Source organism: Nerophis lumbriciformis, linkage group LG34 (genome assembly GCF_033978685.3).
Source record: "Nerophis lumbriciformis linkage group LG34, RoL_Nlum_v2.1, whole genome shotgun sequence".
NCBI lineage: Eukaryota > Metazoa > Chordata > Actinopteri > Syngnathiformes > Syngnathidae > Nerophis > Nerophis lumbriciformis.
The window spans coordinates 14,825,001-14,849,926 of NC_084581.2; the positions used below are offsets into that span (position 1 = coordinate 14,825,001).

Here is a 24,926-nt window from a genome sequence, read left to right on the forward strand (position 1 = left end):
TCCCTGCTTCTGAATCACGCCGTCTAGAGTGGCCCTCTGCAGTTCGCCCTGTTCTTTTTCCTCCCCAGCGTTAAGTAAAGCTGGGCGGGCTCATTTTTAAAGAGCCCACCCGCCCATATAGAGGTCAAGTCGTTGGAACAAAAGAGTAAACAACTTGTTCCAGAACCCCTCCTCCTTCTCCCACCTCCCCTTTTCATCTGTGAAGGTGGGCGCCCCCCGGACCCTGTCTCCAATATCATAATGTCAAATTTATTCCAGCATGCGAAGCTTCCAGCGGGACAACTGTCGTCACCAGCATCCTAGCTAAAATTACTTAAGGGCGGGTTGGGAAGAGAGGGAAAGTGTTTACATAGCTGTTTAAGCCCGCCGCCACCTCTCCGCCAATAAGCTTCTCTGTTGCTATTCTACTTTCAGGCGCCCAGGCAGTTTTTGTCTTGTGACATGCCACCATTTTTTCCAATGGACGCCAAATGGGTGAGTAATTATATTGTATTCATCAAGCATGAATCAATTTTATAAGCAGTCATGTAAAAAAAAAAAAATAAGGACACTGTGTACCCTGAACTGCTCTACATAAAACTGTGAGACTCTGTCAAAAATGCTCCCTTACTGCTAATATTTTTTGTGCAAATACACCACATGATGGGACTGTTACTAAACCCCCGACTTGAACTTTTTTCCACACACAAATCTCAGTTTACTTTAATTCAATTTAAAATTATTCTCAAGAAATCAATTCTAAAAAAAATATGTTGAGAATGTTGTCTGTCTATCTGTGTTGGCCCTGCGATGAGGTGGCTACTTGTCCAGGGTGTACACCGCCTTCCGCCCGATTGTAGCTGAGATAGGCTCCAGCGCCCCCCGCGACCCCGAAGGGAATAAGCGGTAGAAAATGGATGGATGGGATGGATGTTGAGAATGGATGCTCAGGATGTAAAATTAATATGATGGAGCTTTAATATTTTTTTGTGATGAACGGAAAAACAAAAACATTTACAAATGCATGCACAAGACATTAGTAGTTTTTTCTGTTTCTCTTTTGTAAATACACTGGGATATGTGTAATAAGCTTTAGCTTCTGCCTATTCCATTTCAGACTATATGCATAAAAAAAGTATTCCCTTTATCTGTCAAATGTTTAAATGTCAGAATAAATTAAACTTGAACTTGACGTTCACTCCACAAAGCACCCAATTATAAGTAGGTTAAGTAACATGGCCACTATCAAGCATAATTCTAGAGGCACAAGTGAGATTTAGCAACTCATTGGATACAAGTCATTGAGCATTTCTCTGAAGATTATACATCTTTGAGGATATACTGTATATATATAATCATATATGTACATACAGTATATATGTATGTATGTGTGTATATATATGCATATAATCATATATGTATATATGTATTTATATATATGTATATGTGTATATAAGTATATAATCATATATGTGTATATATATATGTGTATATATATGTATGTATATATGTGTATATGTATGTATATATGTATATGTATGTATGTGTGTCTATGTATATGTACTGTATATATGTAAATGTATGTATATAAATCAGGACTGTCATACGATTTAAATATTTAATCGTGATTAGTCGCATTTTGTTCATAGTTAACTCAAAATTATTTGCGATTAGTAGAAATAAAGAATGCCAAGAGTGTACAAAGCAGTAATCAGAGCAAAGGGTGGCTATTTTGAAGAAACTAGAATACAAAACATGTTTTCGGTTATTTCACCTTTTTTTTGTTAAGTACATAACTCCACATGTGTTCATTCATAGTTTTGATGCCTTCAGTGACAATCTACAATGTAAATAGTCATGAAAATAAAGAAAACGCATTGAATGAGGAGGTGTGTCCAAACTTTTGCCTGTACTGCATATATTACATAGATTGTGCTGAAAATACTTTTGAACACAACCCAAAAATGTCAGTAATAAGGATCAAATACAGCGCTATCTGGGTTTTTATACACTTACTCTGTGTTAGTACGATTAAGTACATGCTGGTGTCAGTCCCTGTGCTTTTTTAATGGCAACATAACACACTATAGAGCCAAACAAAGTTGTAGCACACTGTAATACAGGCCTTGGCAATTATTTAGACTTGGGGGGCCAAATTTAGAGAAAAAAATGTGTCTGGGGGCCGGTATATCTATTTTTAGGAACACTAATACAAAACCTCACAAATAATGTCTGATTGAATGCTAAAAACATTATGACAGATCGCCTTAAAAAACGGAATGAAATTTTACAAATTTTTTTTACTGAATGAGACGCCCAGAATGCACATGAAAATAAAGAATGTGGGATTTACAATATTAACTATGAACGACAAAACACTGAATCGACATATTTTACAATCAAGCGAAACGCAACAAACACAGCGAAACTTGAACGCGAAGGGTAAAATAAAAACTTTGTTTTAAAAATGTCCTTCCGCGTCTGTCCCTAATACCCGCATTTTGAGGTTCGCTCTGGAAACACTTTGTGGAAATGCTCCCCACTCACACTGCTTGGTGCCTCGTCTGAGTTGCTGTGACTTAGATTACCATAGTAACTAATTAGATTACCATAGTAACTAATTAGATTACCATAGTAACTAGTATATCATGCAAAAGCGCAGATTTCAACAATTGAAATACTTTGTATTTATTAGAAATGTCCGATAATATCAGACTGCTGATATTATCGGCCGATAAATGCTTTAAAATTAATATCGGAAATGATCGGTATCGGTTTCAAAATGTTAAATTTATGACTTTTTAAAACGCTGCTGTACGGAGTGGTACACGGACGTAGGGAGAAGTACAGAGCGCCAATAAACCTTGAAGGCACTGCATTTGCATGCAGGCCCGATCACATAATATCTACGGCTTTTCACACACATAAGTGAATGCAAAACATACTTGGTCAACAGCCATACAGGTCACACTGAGGGTGGCCGTATAAACAACTTTAACACTGTTACAAATATGCGCCACATTGTGAACCCACACAAAACTAGAATGACAAACACATTTCGGGAGAACATCCGCACCGTAACACAACATAAACACAACAGAACAAATACCCAGAACCCCTTGCAGCACTAACTCTTCCGGGACGCTACAATATACACCCCCCGCTCCCCCCAACCCCGCCCACCTCAAACCCGCTCCCCCCAACCCCGCCCACCTCAACCTCCTTATGCTCTCTCGGGGAGAGCATGTCCCAAATTCCAAGCTACTGTTTTGAGGCATGTTAAAAAAAAAAAAAGAACTTTGTGACTTCAATAAGTCACAAAATTTTGGCATTTTTTTCTTGAGTTGATTTATTTTGGAAAACCTTGTTACATTGTTTAATGCATCCAGCGGGGCATCACAACAAATGAGGCATAATAATGTGTTAATTCCACAACTGTATATATCGGTACCGGTTGATATCGGAATCGGTAATTAAGAATTGGACAATATCGGAATATCAGATATCGGCAAAAAAGCCATTATATATTTTGTACTTTGTATAGTTCAAGACTTACGGTAATTTGAACACATCACTGCATATCATAATGGCAGCTACAGTTTCCATCTTAAAGATCTAAAAAAATTATTTGGGAATGTCCGGCGGGCCAGATTGAAAAGCTTAACGAGCCGCATGCGGCCCCTGGGCCTTAATTTGCCCAGTTCTGCTGTAATAGTCTAATCAAAGGCAACGGACAGTAAGTCTCGTCACGACAGTGTGACGTGTTGTGCTGTAAAGCTGTTTCAAACATGCGTGTGATTGCATCAGTTGAAGTAAACAAAGCGGTGTACGTTTTTTGGAGCGAACACGATCGCCAGCACTTTGATAAATAAGGTGAGAAACACTTCAATTTGGAGTCGTTCTCCCCCGTTCTTCTCCCTCATTGGCAATAAAACTCTTCAATAAAGGTAAAAGTGATGTTCAGTTTGAATTTCATTCATATGCATTTGACATGTTTACTTGCTTGTAAACCAAGTATTATTCCCTATCAAAAAGTGTTTTGTATTAAAATTTTTTGGTGTCTGGAACAGATTAATTTACATTTTTTTCTTGTGGGAAAAATGATTTGGAACACATCCATCCATTTTTTCCCCCTCTTGTCCTCATTATGGTCAGGAGTTAGCTGGATTCTATCACAGGTGACTTTGGGTGAGCGGCGGGCTACACCCTGCGATATACCAACCATACTAACCAACCAAGTATGACTCATAACGCAGATTTCCAGGATCTTTAACACTCCAGACGTGCGCGGAATGTCATCTCACATCCTCTTGTAACACGACCCCGCGGTGGACAGTTGCTACTGTTCGTCTGCCTGAGCCCCCCTCATTTGCTAATTCCTCAACTCCGAGGAATCGGAATTCCTCCTCATGTTGGAAGCCTCCGGATCACCGCCACCATTCCTCCACCTGTCACGCTCCCCTATCACAAATGACAACGCTGCGCCCTCAAAGAGTTAAAGGGAGGGATTTAAAAACGTTACCGCTTTACCTTAAGGCGTTGACAGCGGGGACGATATGTAATGTGTTTTTGAACAGCAAGTAAGATCTGAGGGCGGCCGTGAGCTCCTCTGAAGCCCGAGAGTATTAACAAGCAGTGTTAAATCGGGACACTGAGGTCATGTAGGGTCCTCGCCTTCACTTCTTATAGCCATCAAGTTCAAATCATGTTATTAGGTATTAATTTGACAATATATTCAGGGCCTGAGCAGTATAGCAATGCAAAGTCTTATTAGAAAGGATTTATCAGTGTTTTTTCTTGCATTTCTGTATGTGATGATCCGTTGCCCGGATCATGTTTTGTTTTAGTCTAAGACTCCTTTAGTTCTGTTTCAGCACCCCTGGGTCTGTTTTTGTCGGTTGCCATAGGTGCTGATTATTTTCACCTTGTCTGGGACGCTCACCTGTTCCAGGGCACTAATCAGAGAGCTATTTATTCCTGCCTCTCGCCACACTCGGTCTGGTTGTTTTGTTTGCTTCATGCAACAAATTATGTTTGGTTATTCCTGTGATATTTGATTCATGTTCCTGTGCTAAGCTTCGCCATAGCTTCCCATGCTATCAACATGCTTTTCTGTTTATTCTTGTATTCTTGACTGTTTTATAGAAAATAAATCATCTTCCTACATGCACGCTGCCTCTGGAGTTTCGTCTGCATCTTGGGGAAACGATCCGCGCATTACCATTGATTGATTGATTGAGACTTTTATTAGTAGGTTGCACAGTGAAGTACATATTCCGTACAATTGACCACTAAATGGTAACACCCAAATACGCTTTTCAACTTGTTTAAGTCGGGGTCCACTTAAATTGATTCATGATACAGTATTTTCATAATACAGTCATCACACAAGATAATCATCACCATGCCACCCAAGCGTAACACTGTAGGCCTTAACATGCACGGAAACCCACCAAAGTTTGTAAGACCATCAGGAAGAGTAAATTAATTTATATTTTAGGAGTCCTGGTCAGGAAGGCACCAAACTTACTCAGTAGCGCCACTTATGGATTTGTTTTTCAAATTTGAGCCATACCATCAGTTTCAATCATCAATTTGGTCGAGGTCATGACAGGACAGACAAAAAAGTCTCAATAAGTCGACCATTTTGGACCAAAACCAGGGGTCATATTTCGAAGAACTCATCCTCGGGGCTTTTACCAAATGAGGTAAATTAAATAACCAGGATACTAAAAAGATGGGTGATGACAAATTGAGAAGCATTTTAGCTTACGCCCAACTCCGTCTCACAAGCCTTTTATGTGGCTGTCACGTTTGGGTCGCATGTTTATGCGTGGGTCGTTCTCAAAGGATGCAGACGGAAACTTCGGAGGCAAGGTGCAGGTAAGACAGTGATTTATTCTCATAAATCAGGCAGGAACAAACAAAAAAAGCAAGCGGGCCGATAGCATGGGGAGCTAAGGCAAAACTTAGCACAGGAATCAAGAATCAAAAGCATGGATGACAAATGGAGATGTTGCATGAAGCAAATAAGAAAGTCAGACTGAGTGTGGCGATAAGCAGGGAATTAGTAGCTCTGTGATTAGTGCCCAGGAGCAGGTGAGCGTCCCGAACACTAACCAGAGGCAGGTGAAAACAATCTGCAGTCATGGCAACTAAAACACAATCCAAGGGGTGCTGAAAACAGGAACTGAGGGAGTCAAAAACAAAACAAACATGATGCGGGCAGTGGATCATAACAGTGGCCTGCCGAACATGACCCAAATATTGAACCCAGACATGTTTACATCTCACTAATGGAGGAGATACACACTGTGTGGCTGAATAGCTCAATAGGCAATGATGCTTCACTGTACCTGTATTACTTTCAATGATATATTATGATTATATTTATTTCTTTAAACTAGACTGACCTTTACAGTGTCTGCCTAGAAAAACGATGGCCCTTAGACAAAAGTAATTGAGGACCCCTAGCCTATGACATACAGTAGGATGTGGGCGAGGCACGGCGACAAACATTGGCCACAAAAATATAAACTGGACTCCACAGGGTCAGATCTTCATCATAATTGGTACGATGGTAAAATGAAGCAACAGGAAAATTACACACTTATTTGCTGAACCCCGAGTTAATTGTTATTGTGGTTTGCAGTGGTGTGTACAGCTGTATCCAATATGTTGGTTTCATCTAACCAGGGCTGGCATGATTAATCTATTATTTTGTTAGAAAAAAAACGTATTTTATATTCTGTTGCTTCGATTAATCAATTAATGAGCATACCTAATAGAAATTGATCCATGCAGTGCCTAAAATATATTATGATTTTTTTCTGCATTTAAACAATTAATTGCGGTCTACATAAAATGTAATGGTGGTTCTTTGGTCGACATTTTGCATAGATTATGTTTTACAGACCATTTTCAAGCCACTTTCTGACCATCTCTTCAGGATGTGCCGTTTTGTGGGTGGTCTTATTTACGTGCCTCCACTTTGACTGCGTCTTCTGTCCTCCATCCATGTTGTCAATTTTAGCACTTTAGCTATTGTACTGACAGATATAAGTTCAAACTATACCCTATTTTTATTAGAAATGGCAACAGCGGAGGATGCATGTGCATGTACGAGCCAGTCTGCCCTACAACAAGAGGATAGAGGGGAAAAAAGGAGCTTATTGACTACAGAGTTAGACTACATTGGTGGAATCGTACAAAGCTCTTTGGGTAAAACTTTACCATGTATGGAGATATCTGCTGACATCACCAATGGGAAAACATTTCACAAAGTGTGCCAATTCCAAACCTCCCACTATGAAGGAAGGCAAGATTGTTTTATAAATATGTCAGGACTTGTGCAAATCCTAAATACAGAAAAACCGGTACCAATACAGTAAGTAAGAAAAGCTGGTTTTGCATATTCAGTCCCCTTTGAATACACAGACATAGTTTCTGCATGGCCGCTGCAACAGAGTGCACATGCCATACTTGCCAACCCTCCCGGATTTTCCGGGAGACTCCCGAAATTCAGCGCCTCTCCCGAAAACCTCCCGGGACAAATTTTCTCTCGAAAATCTCCCGAAATTCAGGCGGACTCAGGTCCATGAGGACCTGAGTCCGCTAACCCACAATATAAACAGCATACCTGCCCAATCACGTTATAATTGTAGAATGATGGAGGGCGAGTTCTTGGTTTCTTATGTGGGTTTATTGTTAGGGAGTTTCATTAACGTCCTTCCAGCGCGGCAACAACACACAACAACAGCAGTCACGTTTTTGTATACCGTAAAGCAGTTCGTCTGCCGTAAACAGCAATGTTGTGACACTCTTAAACAGGACAATACTGCCATCTAGTGCATTTGATGAAAGCACTTTTGTGCGTGCCACACATCAATGCATCATCAGAGAGGGTGTTCAGCATGGTTCGAAAAATAGTGACAGAGAATAGAACAAGGATGGACAATTCAACCCTTAACTCAACAATGAGTAGATGAGTGTTGTGTGTGTATATGTGTAAATAAATGAACACTGAAATTCAAGTATTTATTTTATATATATATACGTATATATATATTTATACGTGTATATATATATATATATATAGCTAGAATTCACTGAACGTCAAGTATTTCTTATATATATATATATATATATATATATATATATATATATATATATATATATATATATATATATATATATACATATATATATATATATATACAGTATATATATATGAAATACTTGACTTGGTGAATTCCATCCATCCATCCATTTTCTACGGCTTATTCCCTTTGGGGTCGCGGGGGGCGCTGGAGCCTATCTCAGCTACAATCGGGTGGAAGGCGGGGTACGCCCTGGACAAGTCGCCACCTCATCACAGGGCCAACACAGATAGACAGACAACATTCACACTCACATCCACACACTAGGGCCAATTTAGTGTTGCCAATCAACCTATCCCCAGGTGCATGTCTTTGGAAGTGGGAGGAAGCCGGAGTACCCGGAGGGAACCCACGCAGTCACGGGGAGAACATGCAAACTCCACACAGAAAGATCCTGAGCCCGGGATTGAACCCAAGACTACTCAGGACCTTTGTATTGTGAGGCAGACGCACTAACCCCTCTTCCACTGTGCTGCCCGATTTGGTGAATTCTAGCTGTAAATATACTCCTCCCCTTTTAGTCACGCCCCCAACCACGCCCCCGTCCCACCCCGACCACGCCCACCCCCTCCCCCTACCTCCCGAAATCGGAGGTCTCAAGGTTGGCAAGTATGGCACATGCAGCTGTGGTCTGTTTGGCAGCAAATAGCAGAGAGGTGTTTTATTTTTTTAATTAATGCACACACGTTAAATGTGCAATTAAAATGTTAGTCATGTACATACATAAAACAAAAATGAAGGCAAGCAGAAAAATGCAACTATTATTAAATCAATTATTTTACCTAAAATACACATTGAGGCTATAAAGCGTGTTTTATCCGATTAATCGATTAATCAAACATACTAATCGATAGATTAAACGATTACTAAAATAATCGATAGCTGCAGCCCTGCATTTAACTACATATTTATAAAAAACATCAGAAAGAGTGAGGTTTTACACCGAGCGGATAATTTATTTCCCCTTTCCACTGCGTAGTACTTACTTGGCTTGCTTTTCCACTGGTAAAAGCAGTACTATCTCTAGTACCTGCTCAAACAGGGTTCCAAGCAGTGCTGGTCAGTGCTAACAACTGCTAAGCTGAATGAATTATATTCAGTACCAGAGCCGGCCCAAAGCATAAGCGTACTAAGCGCTTGCTTAGGGCCCCGCGGCCACCAGGGGGCCCCCAAAAGCAATTACCGGTAACAAAAAATTCTTATTTTTTATTTTTTGCATGTACGAGTCTGACTGATGATTTCTAAATGATCAAAGATATATTATTGTACAAAAACACAATTTTAGGTCAACAGAGTGCTGCTGCTGATCTAGGCTTAGTGATTCTTCCTGCCTCTCTTTAAATGTAAAGCTGCCTCTGCTGCACCTGTGACGTTTGCCGCCTGCTATGGCGTCACATTAGTGCCAAAAATCCGAGCGCATAAAAACTGTTATCGCGCGCTGATTCTCTACTTCGTGCGCGCGCGCGACACCCTTTTGCGCGCGCGTGGTGCCTTTTTGCGCGCGTGCCGTCTCGGTCTGTGCGCTGGCATGTTTCGTTTTGGCACTTTGGGGGCAGGTATGCTTAGCCGGCCCCTTCTTTCTGATTGGCCAGGCGAAAAATGCTCAGAGATAATCAGAAGTATAGCAGGGCGGGTCATCGTCAATATGTATCAAGCTTGTTATAGGCGCAAAGTTTTCACTTCTTCTTGAACATTTGTTTTCTAATTTATGGAATTTCTTTTGATTCAGCCATAAAATTAATGAAATAATCTTTGAATTTTGTTTTTAAAATGTTAAAAATAGCCTTTTAATAATGTATTCTGAAACAGTTTAAAATAATCAGAGAACTGACTAACACTGACCCTACACAACTATGTTGCACAATTAAGTCATTTTTTTTTATAGCGAAAGAGGTGATTTCAACAGGTGCAGCATCCTATGTCATATCTACATGTAATAAGATTTGTAACAAGGCAAATCGTTTGTAAATTGGTCGAAAATCGAGCAAGTTATGGTAATTTAATTGGTACATGTACTAATTAAATTACCATAACTTGCTTTGACATCAATGTAATGATTGAGGCTAGCTGTCCGAGGTAAGATGGCTACAACGTTGCTACGCTGGAGAATGATTGGTCTTATGAAAAATGCTCAGAGCCAATCAGAAAGGAGGGGCCGTCTAAGCATACCTGCCCCCAAAGTGCCAAAAAGAAACATGACAGCGCGAGGAGAGATGCCAGGAGTACACAGAGAGCGCACAGACCGAGACGGCGCGCGCGCAGAAAGGCACCGCGCGCGCGCAAAAAGACACCACGCGCGCGCAAAAAGACACCACGCGCGCGCAAAAGGGTGTCGCGCGCGCAGGAAGTGGAGAATCAGCGCGCGATAACAGTTTTTATGCGCTCGGATTTTTGGCACTAATGTGACGCCATATCTTTCCTCTCAGATTCAGACAGGACTGAGCAGGTGATCAGAGGACCACTGTCTATTAAGGAGAACTTTTCATTCCCCAAACGGCATGATGGCCGAAGTTTTCATTATCATTATACCTACAGACAGCTAGTCAATGGGGAAAAAGTCAAGCGTAGCTGGCTGACTTATTCAAGAAGTAAAGATGCAGTCTATTGCTTTTGCTGCAAATTATTTTCCAAAAAGTCCTTAAAACTGGCAGCCGAGGGACAGCGGGATTGGGTCAACATAGGTGCACTGCTGAAACAGCATGAAAACAGTGAAGATCATTGTAGCAACATGGTGAAATGGAAGGAATTTGCCTTGCGTCTTTCAAAGGGGAAAACTATTGATGAATTTAACTTCAGTAGACTGCGCTCTCTTTGTACAAAGTAAACATTAAATATGAACAATTAACTAAAAATGTAAACTAGTAATTAAAGACTAATAAGTACAAGACTGATGAGACAAGATGACACTTTTACTGTAAATACAAAGCTTTATCACTTGGACTGTTCAACCCCAGGCCACTCTTGTAGCTGAATGTTTTCTACATTTTAAGATTAGGAACCATATGTGGCACTCTGGACATCATTCGTTCATTCATTGGTATTATTTATGTTCTTAACTGGGCCACCCCCATATCTTTATAAATGACATGTCATTTGTAAAGACATGCTAGGCTGACAATAGGATAATGTAAACAACACTGCCAGAGCCGCAATGAGTTTATAGTAGGTGTGTGAATGATCAACAATCAATATTATTGGCAGAAATAGAGGGCCCCAAAATCAAATTTTGCTTAGGGCCCCATGGAGGCTTGGGCCGGCACTGTTCAGTACATTAACATTATTGTAACTGTAAACAGCAATGATTATTATAATTATTAAGACAGACATTTTGGAACACAACTACAAACTCACCTTGTGTTGGGACTGATTCCAGGCTGGAACTTGTAAAGGATACCGAGGACGCCAGCTTGGGCTGCCCCTGTGCTTTTGGTAGCCTTGGCAACAAAAAATGCAGTGAGGGGGCGAGGTAAAAAAAACAAAAAACAGTCAAATCAACAGAAAAGAACTGAGAAGGGATTATTGTACATGAAGAAGAGGAAAAAGAGATGGGGCGTCCAATCACAGAACAAAGAAGAGGGTAAAAAGAAAGACTAGTTTAAAAATGGTGGCGTACGATAGGGAGGAGAACAACACAAGTATGAGGATGAGCAGAATGATAGGTTGGAACATCTGGGAATGTGAGGAACATGGTGTTGCAAGTGAGGGGAGAAAGAGTTAGCACAAAACCAATTTTAGGATTAATAATAGATGTTTTTGATTTCTCACCGACAGCGACTCCTCGCTCTCCCGGCCCTCCAACCTGGGAACCTCCAGTCTCTCTATGAAGGCCTGCAGTTCTTTCCGGAAGGCTTTCATCTGGGCGTTGATGCGGTACAGCAGCTCATGCTCCCTAATACGGCTGCCATCATCCTCTGCGCCACCTTCCCCTGCTAGCACGAGGTCGCTGTTGGAGACGTAGACCCTTGCCTCTGAGATGATGGCCGCCGTGTCAGCGATGAGGCGGTCGATAGTCCGAACAAGCCTCTCCGCTTCCACTCGGATGTCAATCATTTGCTGCCTGTCGTGCAGGCTGCCCCGCCCGCCAGGAAGGAAGCGGGATAAAGGGGAGGAGGCGGCACCCTCTGGTCCAGAGGGCGTGAGGAGGCCCCTGGTCGGGGTCAAGCAACGGCTGCTGCCATTAATGTTCCTGACCTCGTCTGAGTCGCTCTCTCCGCCGACGGGGCCCTCGCGTTTGCGGTGAGGAGGAAGCAGGCGGGACGACGTGGAGTCTTCGTCACTCTCGCGCCGAACGCTTGTCCCGCCGGCGTCGCTCTCGGCATCGCTGTCCCTTGGGCTGGGCCGCAGGGAAAGGTGGGAAGCCAAGTCGTAGCGTTGCATGTTGGAGAGGAGCACGCGGTTCTCGTACTGCAGCTGCATTACCTGAAGGGACGGAAAAGGTTATCAGATTTTTTTAGAATTGCGTAACACTAATAAAAAAATGGCATCAGTAGAGGGTGCTTAAACACACTCTACTTGTGTTTACTGGTTTTTCCCTATCTAACATACTACAATATATGGAACACTTATGAGGTTGATGCAATGGTAATGCTAGCATTTATCTTAAAAGTAATACCTTTTAAAGATAATACATTATAAACATTAATAGCGTTTTAACACTGCAAGATTTTACTTTTACATTCCTTTTGCACTGCATGGGGGCAAAAAATATTTAGCCAAACATGAATATTTTTTTTTTGTCCTGTCCAGCTATTCAGGCAAATCATATTGTTGATGTAGATGCCCATATGTGCTGTACAGATTTACTTTACAAAAGAGAAGTGTGGGATACTTCTACTGTTGCCTTATTTGTGTTTGACTTTATTAAATGGATTTATATTAATGTTTGGTGCAGCCGGACAGGTGTAGTAGGGGATAGAAAGAAAAAAAAAGGAAGACGGGGGGCTAAGACAAAGGGACAACAACAACAACAACAGAACAGCATCAGCAAATAGAATATGTACACATCTGATACGAAAAGTGATAGCAAAGAAGCAGTTACTGAAGTAAATATTAATAACACAAAAATGACAATGAACATTATTACACTACAAATGGAGCAATAGAATTCCAACAAGAAATAGCCTCTGATATCAGCAATAGTTGTTTCAATTGCAACAATACATATATGTAATGATAACTTGACTTACAAAAGAAAGCAGATAAATGTAAGAATAGAAAGAGAAGCAAACTGTATTAACTTGTAGATTGTTATAGTAACAATAGGTTAAGCTTTGTCAGTGTGCTGTGTGTTACCCAGTTTCCCCTTGGGGAATAACGTTAATATATGTTTGATGAAACATGATTATATGCATGAGTGTATGTATGCATATGTGATTGTCTATGTACAGTATGTGTATATGTATGTTGTACAGTGAAGGTGCGTGTGGATGTATGTACCGTGAGTGTATGTACCTATGTACAGTATGTGGGTAAGTACCAATGTGTACGCATATGCATGTATTAATGAATGAATATACGTATGTGTGTTTATATGTATGAATAATTATGTGTATGTGAGAATTTATGTGCATCTGTATGTATAATATATTTGTCTCCTAGTGTGTGTGAGAGCCAAAGTATGGCCCCAGCCACCCAGAGAGCCCAACCCAAAACAGCAGGTGCGGTGCCCAGGGAACAAGGGACCATTGGCCCCACTCAGACAGGCCGGCCAGCGACAGGAACCTACCATGACGCCCGGTAGGGCCAGCGGCAGGCTATAGACAGATGCGCCCAGCAGAGGACAAGGCACAGGAAAAGAGGACAGCCATCCCCCAAGCCAGCGATAGACCACACCCCACGAGGGCAGAAAGACGGGACGCCCCGCCCCGAGACTCCCCGCAGCCAGACGGGAAGACCGCTCCCACCCCACCAGCAACCGGGCCCCCACGAGCCTAGGGCCCACCCAAGGCTTCCCCACCCAAGTCGACTGCCGCATGACCGCCCAGCACCCACTCCACCTGCAGGGACTCGACAATGGAGATGAAACATTCAGCAACTGCCAAGGCGGATCCTCCCCCTGAAAAAGGGAAAAAAAAAAAGAAAGAAAAAAAGGAGATCACAGATACACTGACACACAAGGTCACTACCCCAGCAGCTGGCCGACTTGCAGCACTGCAAAATACTCTGCAGCGCACCGAGCTGCCACGATAGATGCAGGGACTAAACCCAGCAGGCTCCAACCAAGATGGGCATCCGGAAGTGGTGGGCGGTGGGGCTAGCCTGAGGCGGCGACCCCCGCCGGACAAGCAGGCCCCGAGAGCCCCCCCCATACACACACACACACACACATAAACACACATATATATATATATATATATATATATATATATATATATATATATATATATATATATATATATACATATACACACAGGTATATATATATATATATATATATATATATCTTAATAAGGTTATCCAAAAAATAGTGCTCGATACCGTAGTAGAGCGCAATATATGTATGTGTGGGAAAAAAAATCACAAGACTACTTCATCTCTACAGGCCTGTTTCATGAGGGGGGGTACCCTCAATCATCAGGAGATTTTAATGGGAGCATTCGCATACCATGGTTTATATAGGGCACAGAGTGGGTGGGTACAGGCTGGCGTAGGGGCGTGGTGATTGGCTCATGTGTTACCTAGGAGGTGTTTCCGTCTATGGCGGCATGCTGTTACAATTTCGCTGCGCTTGTTGAGGGATGACAGGTCTGGACGGTAAATAATAAACAGTTTCTCTTTCAAGCATAGGTTGCATCTTTTATTACCACTATTGTAAGGTGTGCTGGATGCAAGAATTTGCCATGTTATTGAATATTCAACATTATTGTCTTTGAGGTCCCAAATGTGTTTGCTGAGTTCTGTGGTATTTCGCAGGTTTTTGTTCCTGAAAGAAGCCTTGTGATTGTTCCATCTGGTTTTGAATTCTCCCTCGGTTAATCCTACATATGTGTCGAATGTGTTAATGTCCTTGCGTATTACCTTAGATTGGTAGACAACTGATGTTTGTAAGCACCCCCCGTTGAGAGGGCAATCAGGTTTCTTTCGACAGTTACAGCCTTTGTTGGTTTTGGAGTCGCTCTGTCTGGGGGCCGACGGCTCATTTGCAATTGTTTTGTTGTGGTTTGAGATGATTTGTCGTATATTGTTCATGCAGCTGTAGCTCAATTTAATGTTGTTCTTGTTGAATACTTTCCTTAGGGTGTTGTCTTTGGGAAAGTGTTTGTCAATCAGATTGAGGAATTTGTGTCCAATGTTAGTTGAGACGTTTTTGCTTATAACCCCCCATACAGCAAAAACGTCTCAACTAACATTGGACACAAATTCCTCAATCTGATTGACAAACACTTTCCCAAAGACAACACCCTAAGGAAAGTATTCAACAAGAACAACATTAAATTGAGCTGCGAAATACCACAGAACTCAGCAAACACATTTGGGACCTCAAAGACAATAATGTTGAATATTCAATAACATGGCAAATTCTTGCATCCAGCACACCTTACAATAGTGGTAATAAAAGATGCAACCTATGCTTGAAAGAGAAACTGTTTATTATTTACCGTCCAGACCTGTCATCCCTCAACAAGCGCAGCGAAATTGTAACAGCATGCCGCCATAGACGGAAACACCTCCTAGGTAACACATGAGCCAATCACCACGCCCCTACGCCAGCCTGTACCCACCCACTCTGTGCCCTATATAAACCATGGTATGCGAATGCTCCCATTAAAATCTCCTGATGATTGAGGGTACCCCCCCTCATGAAACAGGCCTGTAGAGATGAAGTAGTCTTGTGATTTTTTTTCCCACACATACATATATATATATATATATATATATATATATATATATATATATATATATATATATACAAACCCCGTTTCCATATGAGTTGGGAAATTGTGTTAGATGTAAATATAAACGGAATACAATGATTTGCAAATTCTTTTCAACTTATATTCAATTGAATGCACTACAAAGACAAGATATTTGATGTTCAAACTCATAAACTTTATATTTTTTTGCAAATAATAATTAACTTAGAATTTCATGGCTGCAACACGTGCCAAAGTACAAACCCCGTTTCCATATGAGTTGGGAAATTGTGTTAGATGTAAATATAAACAGAATACAATGATTTGCAAATCCTTTTCAACCCATATTCAATTGAATGCACTACAAAGACAAGCTATTTGATGTTCAAACTCATCAACTTTATTTTATTTTTGCAAATAATAATTAACTTAGAATTTCATGGCTGCAACACGTGCCAAAAGAGTTGGGAAAGGGCATGTTCCCCACTGTGTTACATGGCCTTTTCTTTTAACAACACTCAGTAAACGTCTGGGAACTGAGGAGACACATTTTTTAAGCTTCTCAGGTGGAATTATTTCCCATTCTTGCTTGATGTACAGCTTAAGTTGTTCAACAGTCCGGGGGTCTCCGTTGTGGTATTTTACGCTTCATAATGCGCCACACATTTTCAATGGGAGACAGGTCTGGACTACAGGCAGGCCAGTCTAGTACCCGCACTCTTTTACTATGAAGGCACGTTGATGTAACACGTGGCTTGGCATTGTCTTGCTGAAATAAGGCGGGGGGTCCATGGTAACGTTGCTTGGATGGCAACATATGTTGCTCCAAAACCTGTATGTACCTTTCAGCTTTAATGGCGCCTTCACAGATGTGTAAGTTACCCATGTCTTGGGCACTAATACACCCCCATACCATCACAGATTCTGGCTTTTCAACTTTGCGCCTATAACAATCCGGATGGTTAATTTCCTCTTTGGTCCGGAGGACACGACGTCCACAGTTTCCAAAAACAATTTGAAATGTGGACTCGTCAGACCACAGAACACTTTTCCACTTATCTGTATCAGTCCATCTTAGATGAGCTCAGGCCCAGCGAAGCCGACAGAGTTTTTGGGTGTTGTTGATAAACGGTTTTCGCCTTGCATAGGAGAGTTTTAACTTGCACTTACAGATGTAGCGACCAACTAAAGTTAATGATTATTTGCAAAAAAAAAATGTTTATCAGTTTGAACAACAACAGGGTTTGTACAAACCCCGTTTCCATATGAGTTGGGAATTGTGTTAGATGTAAATATAAACGGAATACAATGATTTGCAAATCATTTTCAACCCATATTCAGTTGAATATGCTACAAAGACAACATATTTGATGTTCAAACTGATAAACTTTTTTTTTTTTTTCAAATAATCATTAACTTTAGAATTTGATGCCAGCAACACGTGACAAAGAAGTTGGGAAAGGTGGCAATAAATACTGATAAAGTTGAGGAATGCTACTTGGTGCCCGCGGGCACCGCGTTGGTGACCTGTGCTGTAGTGCATTCAATTGAATATGGGTTGAAAAGGATTTGCAAATCATTGTATTCCGTTTATATTTATATCTAACACAATTTCCCAACTCATATGGAAACGGGGTTTGTATATATATATATATATATATATATATATATATATATATATATATATATATATATATATATATATATATATATATACACGTTTATACTAATCCATACACAGGCCGGCGGGGCAGGGATCCAGCCCCAAAACCAACTGTCCACCCAGAACCAGCCGATCACTTCACCCCCACAAGGCTGGCCGTTCACCCCCCTCCCCTCTCGAGACAACCCTCGACAAGCCCGCACCCAGACGACGGCGCGGCAGAGCACGAGGGCAGGCCCGGGCCGACACCCGACAAGCCAAACAACATGACAACAAACGAGAATGAAGCCGGCAAATTCGCCAGCCCTGACAACCTCCACGTGCTCGCACTGCCACAAGCCACAACATCGGCCACCCCCCCGCACCGGACCCAGCAGCCACGGGCGCCTACAACACAAACAAACGGCAGCAGAAATAACAGCTGCAATACCCCTGACAACCAGCAACGCTGGATTAAATCAAAGCAACCGAAAAACCGCGACCGACAACCACACGCCAACAGGATCATGGAGACCAGCCAGTGCCAGCTTGCCAGTCAGCCCAAACGCCAACACGCAAACAAGAGACATCATCACCTCCCCCAGTAAAAGACTCCACTCCCCCAATCCAAACCCGCACAAACCCACCACGGCCCAAACAACAGAGACACAGCACCCACACCAAACAAGAGGGCTACGCTGCCCCCGCATCAAACCAACGACACAGACCCCACAGCACAAGGCCGGAACAGACCCTGCCCAACAGGAAGCGAAACCTGCGCGACGCCACACAAACCGCAGGTGGAGACAAATGACCGCCCAATCCACCTCTAAAAAAATATCAAAAACAAATTACATTTTTTAAAAACTCACGCCCTCAGCGAGGGAATGGCAGGCCACCAGACGGCAGTGCCGCACCGAACCCTAACCCATGCATGTGTTGTGGGAGTGTATAAGGCCCTCAGAGTGTCTACTCTGTGGTTAAAATTAGGAGGTCAGCCATTACAGCCGACCTCCAGTCCCTATTGATGTGTGTACTGTAGCTTGAGGAAGATATGTATGCAGGTGGGGACTAATAATGCGATTAAAATTGGGGTATATCAAGGCCAGAGTGGGTCCCTAAACCCTAAGTGTCTAACATACAGTTAAAATTGAGGGCTGGACGAGGAGGGGACAAGTCAGAAGGACTGGAGCCCCATAGAGGCATCCTCATCCCCCGCAATGCCTCCCCACAGGACAATTCGTCCAAGTCCTATATGTGTGTGTGTGCTATAAGTAGGGAGGAGCAGAGCGCAAGTCACTAATCCTCGCCTCTATCGCGGCAAATAAACCTTGTTTCTTACAAGTTTCATATTCACCTGGAGGACGAGGAATAACTTAACATTCTACAGAACACACCGCAGGAGGATAAAATAAACTATGCTAAGCTAAAGCTCTTGAAGGTAAACAAAGGTGGGTGGATCGATACACATTATCGACAATAACAATACCAAGCATAGTATCAGTATTTGGTCAATACTACAGTGATTAAGTCAATCTCTTTTATTATCACAAAATAGACTTTGTCATTTTTGTTATTGTTTACAAACTTAGGAAATAAGTTCCTGGAGACAGGAGGGCTTTAATTACAAAAAACAAAATATTTAAATCAGAGCCAATAGTTTTTAGTTATGTTTAGTTATTTATTAGTTATTTTTTATAACGTTATTTTGCACAAAACTGTTAAATATAATAAAAGGGAATAAGGAAATCATTTTAATATTTAATTGATATTGTCACACTACCATCCTGTGTTTATGTCTGATTATAACTGTGATCAAAAATGTTCTCATTCAATGATCTTGAAAAAAATCAAGGATCAGCATTGGTATGATGACTGCTATAATTCTGCTCCTCTAACTACTTGGTATTGGATACTCAAATGTGTAATATTACTAAAAACAGTAATGTAAAGTATTGAAATAACAGCAGAATAAGTTATCATTACTTTTGAACAGAAGTGTACATAGAACCAAGATAAATTAGCAAGTAGATTAATAATAGTTTTGAGGAAATAATAGAACTGGAAATAACGCAATATGTTGCTGCATGCATTAACAGCCAAATTAGGAGCCTTTGTAACCTATTTTGAAACGGTTCTATTGTCATTTATATGCCAAATAATACAAATATATATATATAGTTACGGCAGGAGGCTGCAATATATATTGCGATATAGATTTTAGGCCGTATCGGCCATCCCTGATGTTCAATTGACACCAAACGTTTTCTACCTTGCCACTTAGGTCGTTTATCTGAAGCCTGGCCGCCTTCAGCTCTTCCTGCAAGGCCTCTGCCTTCACTCCTTCGATCCCAGTTCCTCCCGAGAGTCCTCCTCCTCCGTGCCTGGCCCCACCTTCATGGGTGCCGGCTTTGAACCGCAGCTTGTTCAGGTCGGCTGTCACCCTTTGGTTCTGCTCCTCTGCGTCTGCAAGGTTCCTCCTCAAGAGCTCCGCCTCGTCCTCTACCAGCTGTAGCTGTTGCCTGAGCTCCGTCAGGTCGTCCCCGAGCCCTCGCCCCGTGCCGTAGCCTCCCAATGCGCCGCCTCCGGAGCTTCCTTCCCCTTCGCCCTCCCCGCGGAGGTCATCGAGCTCAGATCTCAGGCCTCGGTTCTCCACCTGAGGAAGAAAGTCTTGACAATCTCACAACTTCCACTCACTGACATACTTACAGCGTTGCTCTCTCACCTCAAGTTCTACAATTTTCCTCCCCAAGATGTTGGCCTCCTCCTCCACCAGGCGGAGTCGCAACTTCAGCTCTGATTCGCGTGTTGAGGGAGGACCCCCGGCCTCGCCTTTGGGGTGGGTGCTGTCCAGTTCGCCATAGAAAGAGCGGTACTTTTGCAGCTCCTGCTCCAGGCGGTCCTTCTCTTTGTCGATGGTGGCCGTCTTTCTCCTCATAAGTATGGCCTCTTCTTTGATCAAGGCCATCTGGCACTTAAGGTCCTCGTTGTCCTCCTGCAGCACCAAGACACATTTTGAGGGCGTGAGGACTTATAAGCTTAAGTGCGAAAAAAAGATTTTGTATCTTTTTAGAGCCAAAAACCTCTGGACGAAGATGAGCAGTGAAGTTCTCTCTAAAGACAGACACATTTATTTGATCCTTGAATGACGCAACAACAAAACAATGAGGGTCAAATTGTTGAATAGGCTATATATGTGTGTATAAATGTATGTAAAGAAGCCAAGTCTTAACCAAAAGTCAGCAGTTCCAAGAACCAAGAGCCACAGACATTTTGAGATTCAATTAGTTTCTGATTAATCATTAACTTTTTTCAGCCTTAATAAAAATACAAAAAATGTATTCTAATGTTTATCCTTCGTCTCATATTTTTTCCAAGTAGAGCTACAGTTTTACCTTTTGTTAGTGATATGTTCCAAAGCAGAAGAATATTAAAGCAATGTTTTCCATAAGAAATAATGTAAGTCCAATTAATGTGTTCCAGTCCCCCAAAAGTATGACCGCAAAACCCATTCTATAGATAACTATTATAGTTTTACAATGTGAAACACATATAAATGACAAATGAAATGGATATATGAATACTGAACATTACTGTTACCTTTATTGAAGACACTTTTTGGAAAAGACAGTGATGAGAGGAGAGGAAGGAGGAAAGGAGAGAGTTGGAATAGGTACCGAATTTGGTACTTTTATAGGTACCGATTGAAGTCTGTCTGTACTACCAGGCACCATTTGACGTCAAATCAAACGGTGGCTTATTTTGATACCTTTGTTGCACATGACTTCGCATCCGGTTGCAAGCTCGGCACGGCTTAAACACTTGGCCGGGAAACAAGCAGTCAAGCACTCAGCCTCTAGGTAATGTTACCATTTTTCATCCCAACAAAGCTAGGAAAAGGCGCTCAAATGTACTGTAAGGTTACACTTTTCAAAATAAGCTAGGTCAATTCTAATTCACTTTAGTTTTGCCATAAACATGCAAAAAATTTGCATTAGCGTTTTACATAGAAATTTCAACACCAACAAATGTGGTAATCCAAACAACAACTAAGATGCACATTACTATCAAACAGCTGTTGTGTAATAAATACAATGCTTACATTTAAACACTTTGTAGGGAGCAACAAAAGAAAAGACTGGGCGATTCAACTTAATGGCAAGGGCTATTCCCTGGCTTAGACAACCAACTGTAGTCTATACACTACTGCCATTTAACGTCTTAGAATTGCAACCACATGTAAAGTCTACTATATGACAGCTTGAAGAGACCGCTGGCAGGAGGGAATAGACCCAATCGGGGCTGGCATGAGGTACCTGCTAATGTCGGCAGGATTCCGGTACTACACAGTTACTTGGATCCACCCTACAATTGCTACGAAAGTGTCAAGAAGAAAAACACCCCCTGAGTCTGTGAGAGCGGGGGCACAAGATAACTCATTGGTAGATTGTACAGTAATGAAGACTGGAACGGAATAGACTAGGGGCCTCGCATTGATCGGTACTTCCTCAGAGGTAGTGCAAATCAGTCGAGTGAAGCCCGGGGAAGAATATTCCCCACAGTCCAAAGGGTATCAGAACCCCAGCCCCTAGCTCAATCAGGCACAGTTATCTCGACCGACAACAGTCCAGCGCCCACCCAGTTAGAGTTCACAGCAGAAAAAAATATGGAGGGATGAAAGCCTCATATCTTGTGGCCTAAATCCTGCCAGAGAAAGGAGTGGGAATCCACCAACACAGCTTGTTTGTCTTCTTGAAGGTCTAAAAGGAGATGTTAAAAGGAAACTCGAAAAGATTGGGGACATCATCTACAATTATGGAGCAGAGAGATTTGGAGTACAAAGCAGCAACCACAGAACACAAAAGGAACCATCAGCCCAACTCAAGTCCAGGAGACAGCGGGAGATTCAGAGGCTTGTGAAAGAAAGAAGAAGTCTGAGAAAGCAATGGAAGAAGGCAGAGGAAAAAGAAAGGACAGGACTCGAGACTCTGCAGATTAACATCAGACAACGCCTTGCAACTTTACGAAGAGCAAATATCTGCGGAGGCAACATAAAAAGAAAGAGCGAACGAGGGCGGCCTTCTATAGAGATCCGTACAAGTGCAGCAAAAATCTCTTCGTCAAGGAAAAAAATTGAACTCTTAAAGTACCTGTAAGGGAACTAGAGGAGCACCTGAGAATGACCGACTCAGATAACAGAGGCAGGTACCAGTTATCATCCCGAAACACATGCCACCAATTCAATCTACTGAGCACCAGATGGACACAACGCCCCGACATGGAGCGAAGTTGAGAGAACAGTAAAAGGGGCAAGAACAGCATTAGCCCCATGGTCAAATGGCATCCCATATAGGCTCTATAAGAATACCCCTAGTGTCCTAAAATACCTCTGGAAGTTAATGAAGGTGGCATGGGCAGGAGGGATCTTGATTCCCAAAGAGAAGAATTCCTCAAATATCACGCAATTCCGCCAAATCAGTGTTCTGTGGAAGAAAAAACTTTTTTCAGGATCGTGGCACGGACTATCAACATTCCTGCTGAAGAACAACTTTGTTGACACCTTGGTGCAGAAGGCAGGGATAAGCGGCTTGTCGGGATGTCTGGAACATGCAAATGTCATTTGGCACCAGGTACAAATGGCCAAGAAAGAAAAGAGACCTGCACGTGGTCTTCCTATACCTTGCAAACGCTTACGGGTCAGTGCCTCACGAGCTACATTTGGACATCTTTCAAGTTATTTCAAGCCCCAGAGAGTGTCACACGGCTGGTAAAAACCTACTTCCAGGATCTCCAGTTCTGCGTAACAACACATGCTAGTACAACTGCCTGGCAGCATCTGGAAGTAGGCATAATGTCAGATTGCACCATTTCTCCACTTGCGTTCACCATGGCAATAGAGCTTATCATTCGAGCATCCAGGTGAGTGGTTGGAGGGGAACATTTGAAGAGTGGGCTGTGGCTACCCCCAATCAGGGTGTACATGGATGACATGATGACAATAACAACAACAAATGCATACACCAAACGCCTCTTAGAAAAACTCCAAGGAAACATCGAATGGGCACGAATGGAAATTAAACCCACCATATCCCGCAGTATCTCCACTGTTAAAGGACAACTCGCCAATGAGAGGTTTCACATCAATGGCGAGCCTATACCAACAATCCTGGAAAAACCCGTTAAAAGCCTCGGACAGAGGTACAGTGCAGACCTGAAAGACTCCAAACAGGTAGAGCAACTGAGGCAGGATACCATCAGCAACCTCAAGCAAATTAACAGAACTGCGCTCCCAGGGAAGCGAAAGCTCTGTGTTTCCAGTTTGGTTTTCTGCCTTGTCCGTCTCTTGTGGCCAATTTCTATCTACAAGATCACTCTATCCCATTCTAATCAGCTGGAGAGGCAGGTGAGCACGCAAGTTCGGAAGTGGCATGGACTACCAAGTTGCCTCAACAGCATAGGATTGTATGGGAACGGGGCCCTCTCTCTGCCGATCTCAAGCTTGGTGGAAGAGTACAAATGTACCAAATCCAGGCTGGAAATTACCCTCACAGATTACCCAGGACCCATTTGTTTGAGGTGCAGCCCCCATCCTAACACGAAGGAAATGGAAGTCAACTGTAGCAATAGCGGAAGCAAAGCCGCCCTCAGACACCGGGACATTGTGGGGCACATACAGCGTGGCAGAGGGGGCTTTGGGCTGGGTACAACAACACTTACATGGAAAAAGGCTACCCCATCAGAACGTCAACATCTCGTGGTAGAGGAGCTGTGCCATCAAGAGGAGGCAGACAGAATTGCTGAAGCAGTTTTCCAAGCCCAGCAAGGTCGATGGATGAGATGGGATGGCGTGGAAATAAGGAAAATTGGATGGGCGAATTATGGAACATGGAGTCTAACAGGCTGAACTTCATAATCAGAGTCACGTACGATGTCCTTCCCTCTCCAACTAACCTAAATCTCTGGTTTGGAGAGGATCTGGCCTGTCTTCAGTGTGCATCCCCTGCTAACCTAAAGCATATCCTGGGGAGCTGCAAGGTCAGCCTAACTCAGGGAAGATACACATGGCGCCACAACCAAGTGTTGAGGTGCTTGGCCGCAGAACTGGAGCAGAATACCACCAATGCTTTGCCCATAGGTACTCAGGACACAGTCCCACAGTTGACATCCTCCTTCGTTCGGGAAGGAGATAAACAACGCAACAAGGGAACAACTGCAGACTAATGCACACTTAATGCAGCGAAAGATTGGGAAATGCAAGTGGACCTAAGCCAGGGACTCATATTCCCACACGTA

General features: G+C 42.5%; 1 protein-coding gene across 2 annotated transcripts in view; it reads right to left on the reverse strand.

The window, feature by feature from the left end:
* Positions 1-24,926, reverse strand: part of LOC133576204 (microtubule cross-linking factor 3-like) — a 32,237-nt gene that overhangs the window by 2,190 nt on the left and 5,121 nt on the right. The window contains exons 5-8 of one of the 2 annotated variants that reach the window (XM_061929259.2): positions 20,359-20,628; positions 19,906-20,289; positions 11,904-12,557; positions 11,490-11,572 (exon numbers count right to left, since the gene is read on the reverse strand). In XM_061929259.2, the coding sequence (XP_061785243.1) occupies positions 11,490-11,572; positions 11,904-12,557; positions 19,906-20,289; positions 20,359-20,628 (1,391 nt within the window). Of the gene's footprint in view, positions 1-11,489; positions 11,808-11,903; positions 12,558-19,905; positions 20,290-20,358; positions 20,629-24,926 lie in introns of both variants that reach the window. The other variant, XM_061929258.2, reaches the window with a different exon arrangement.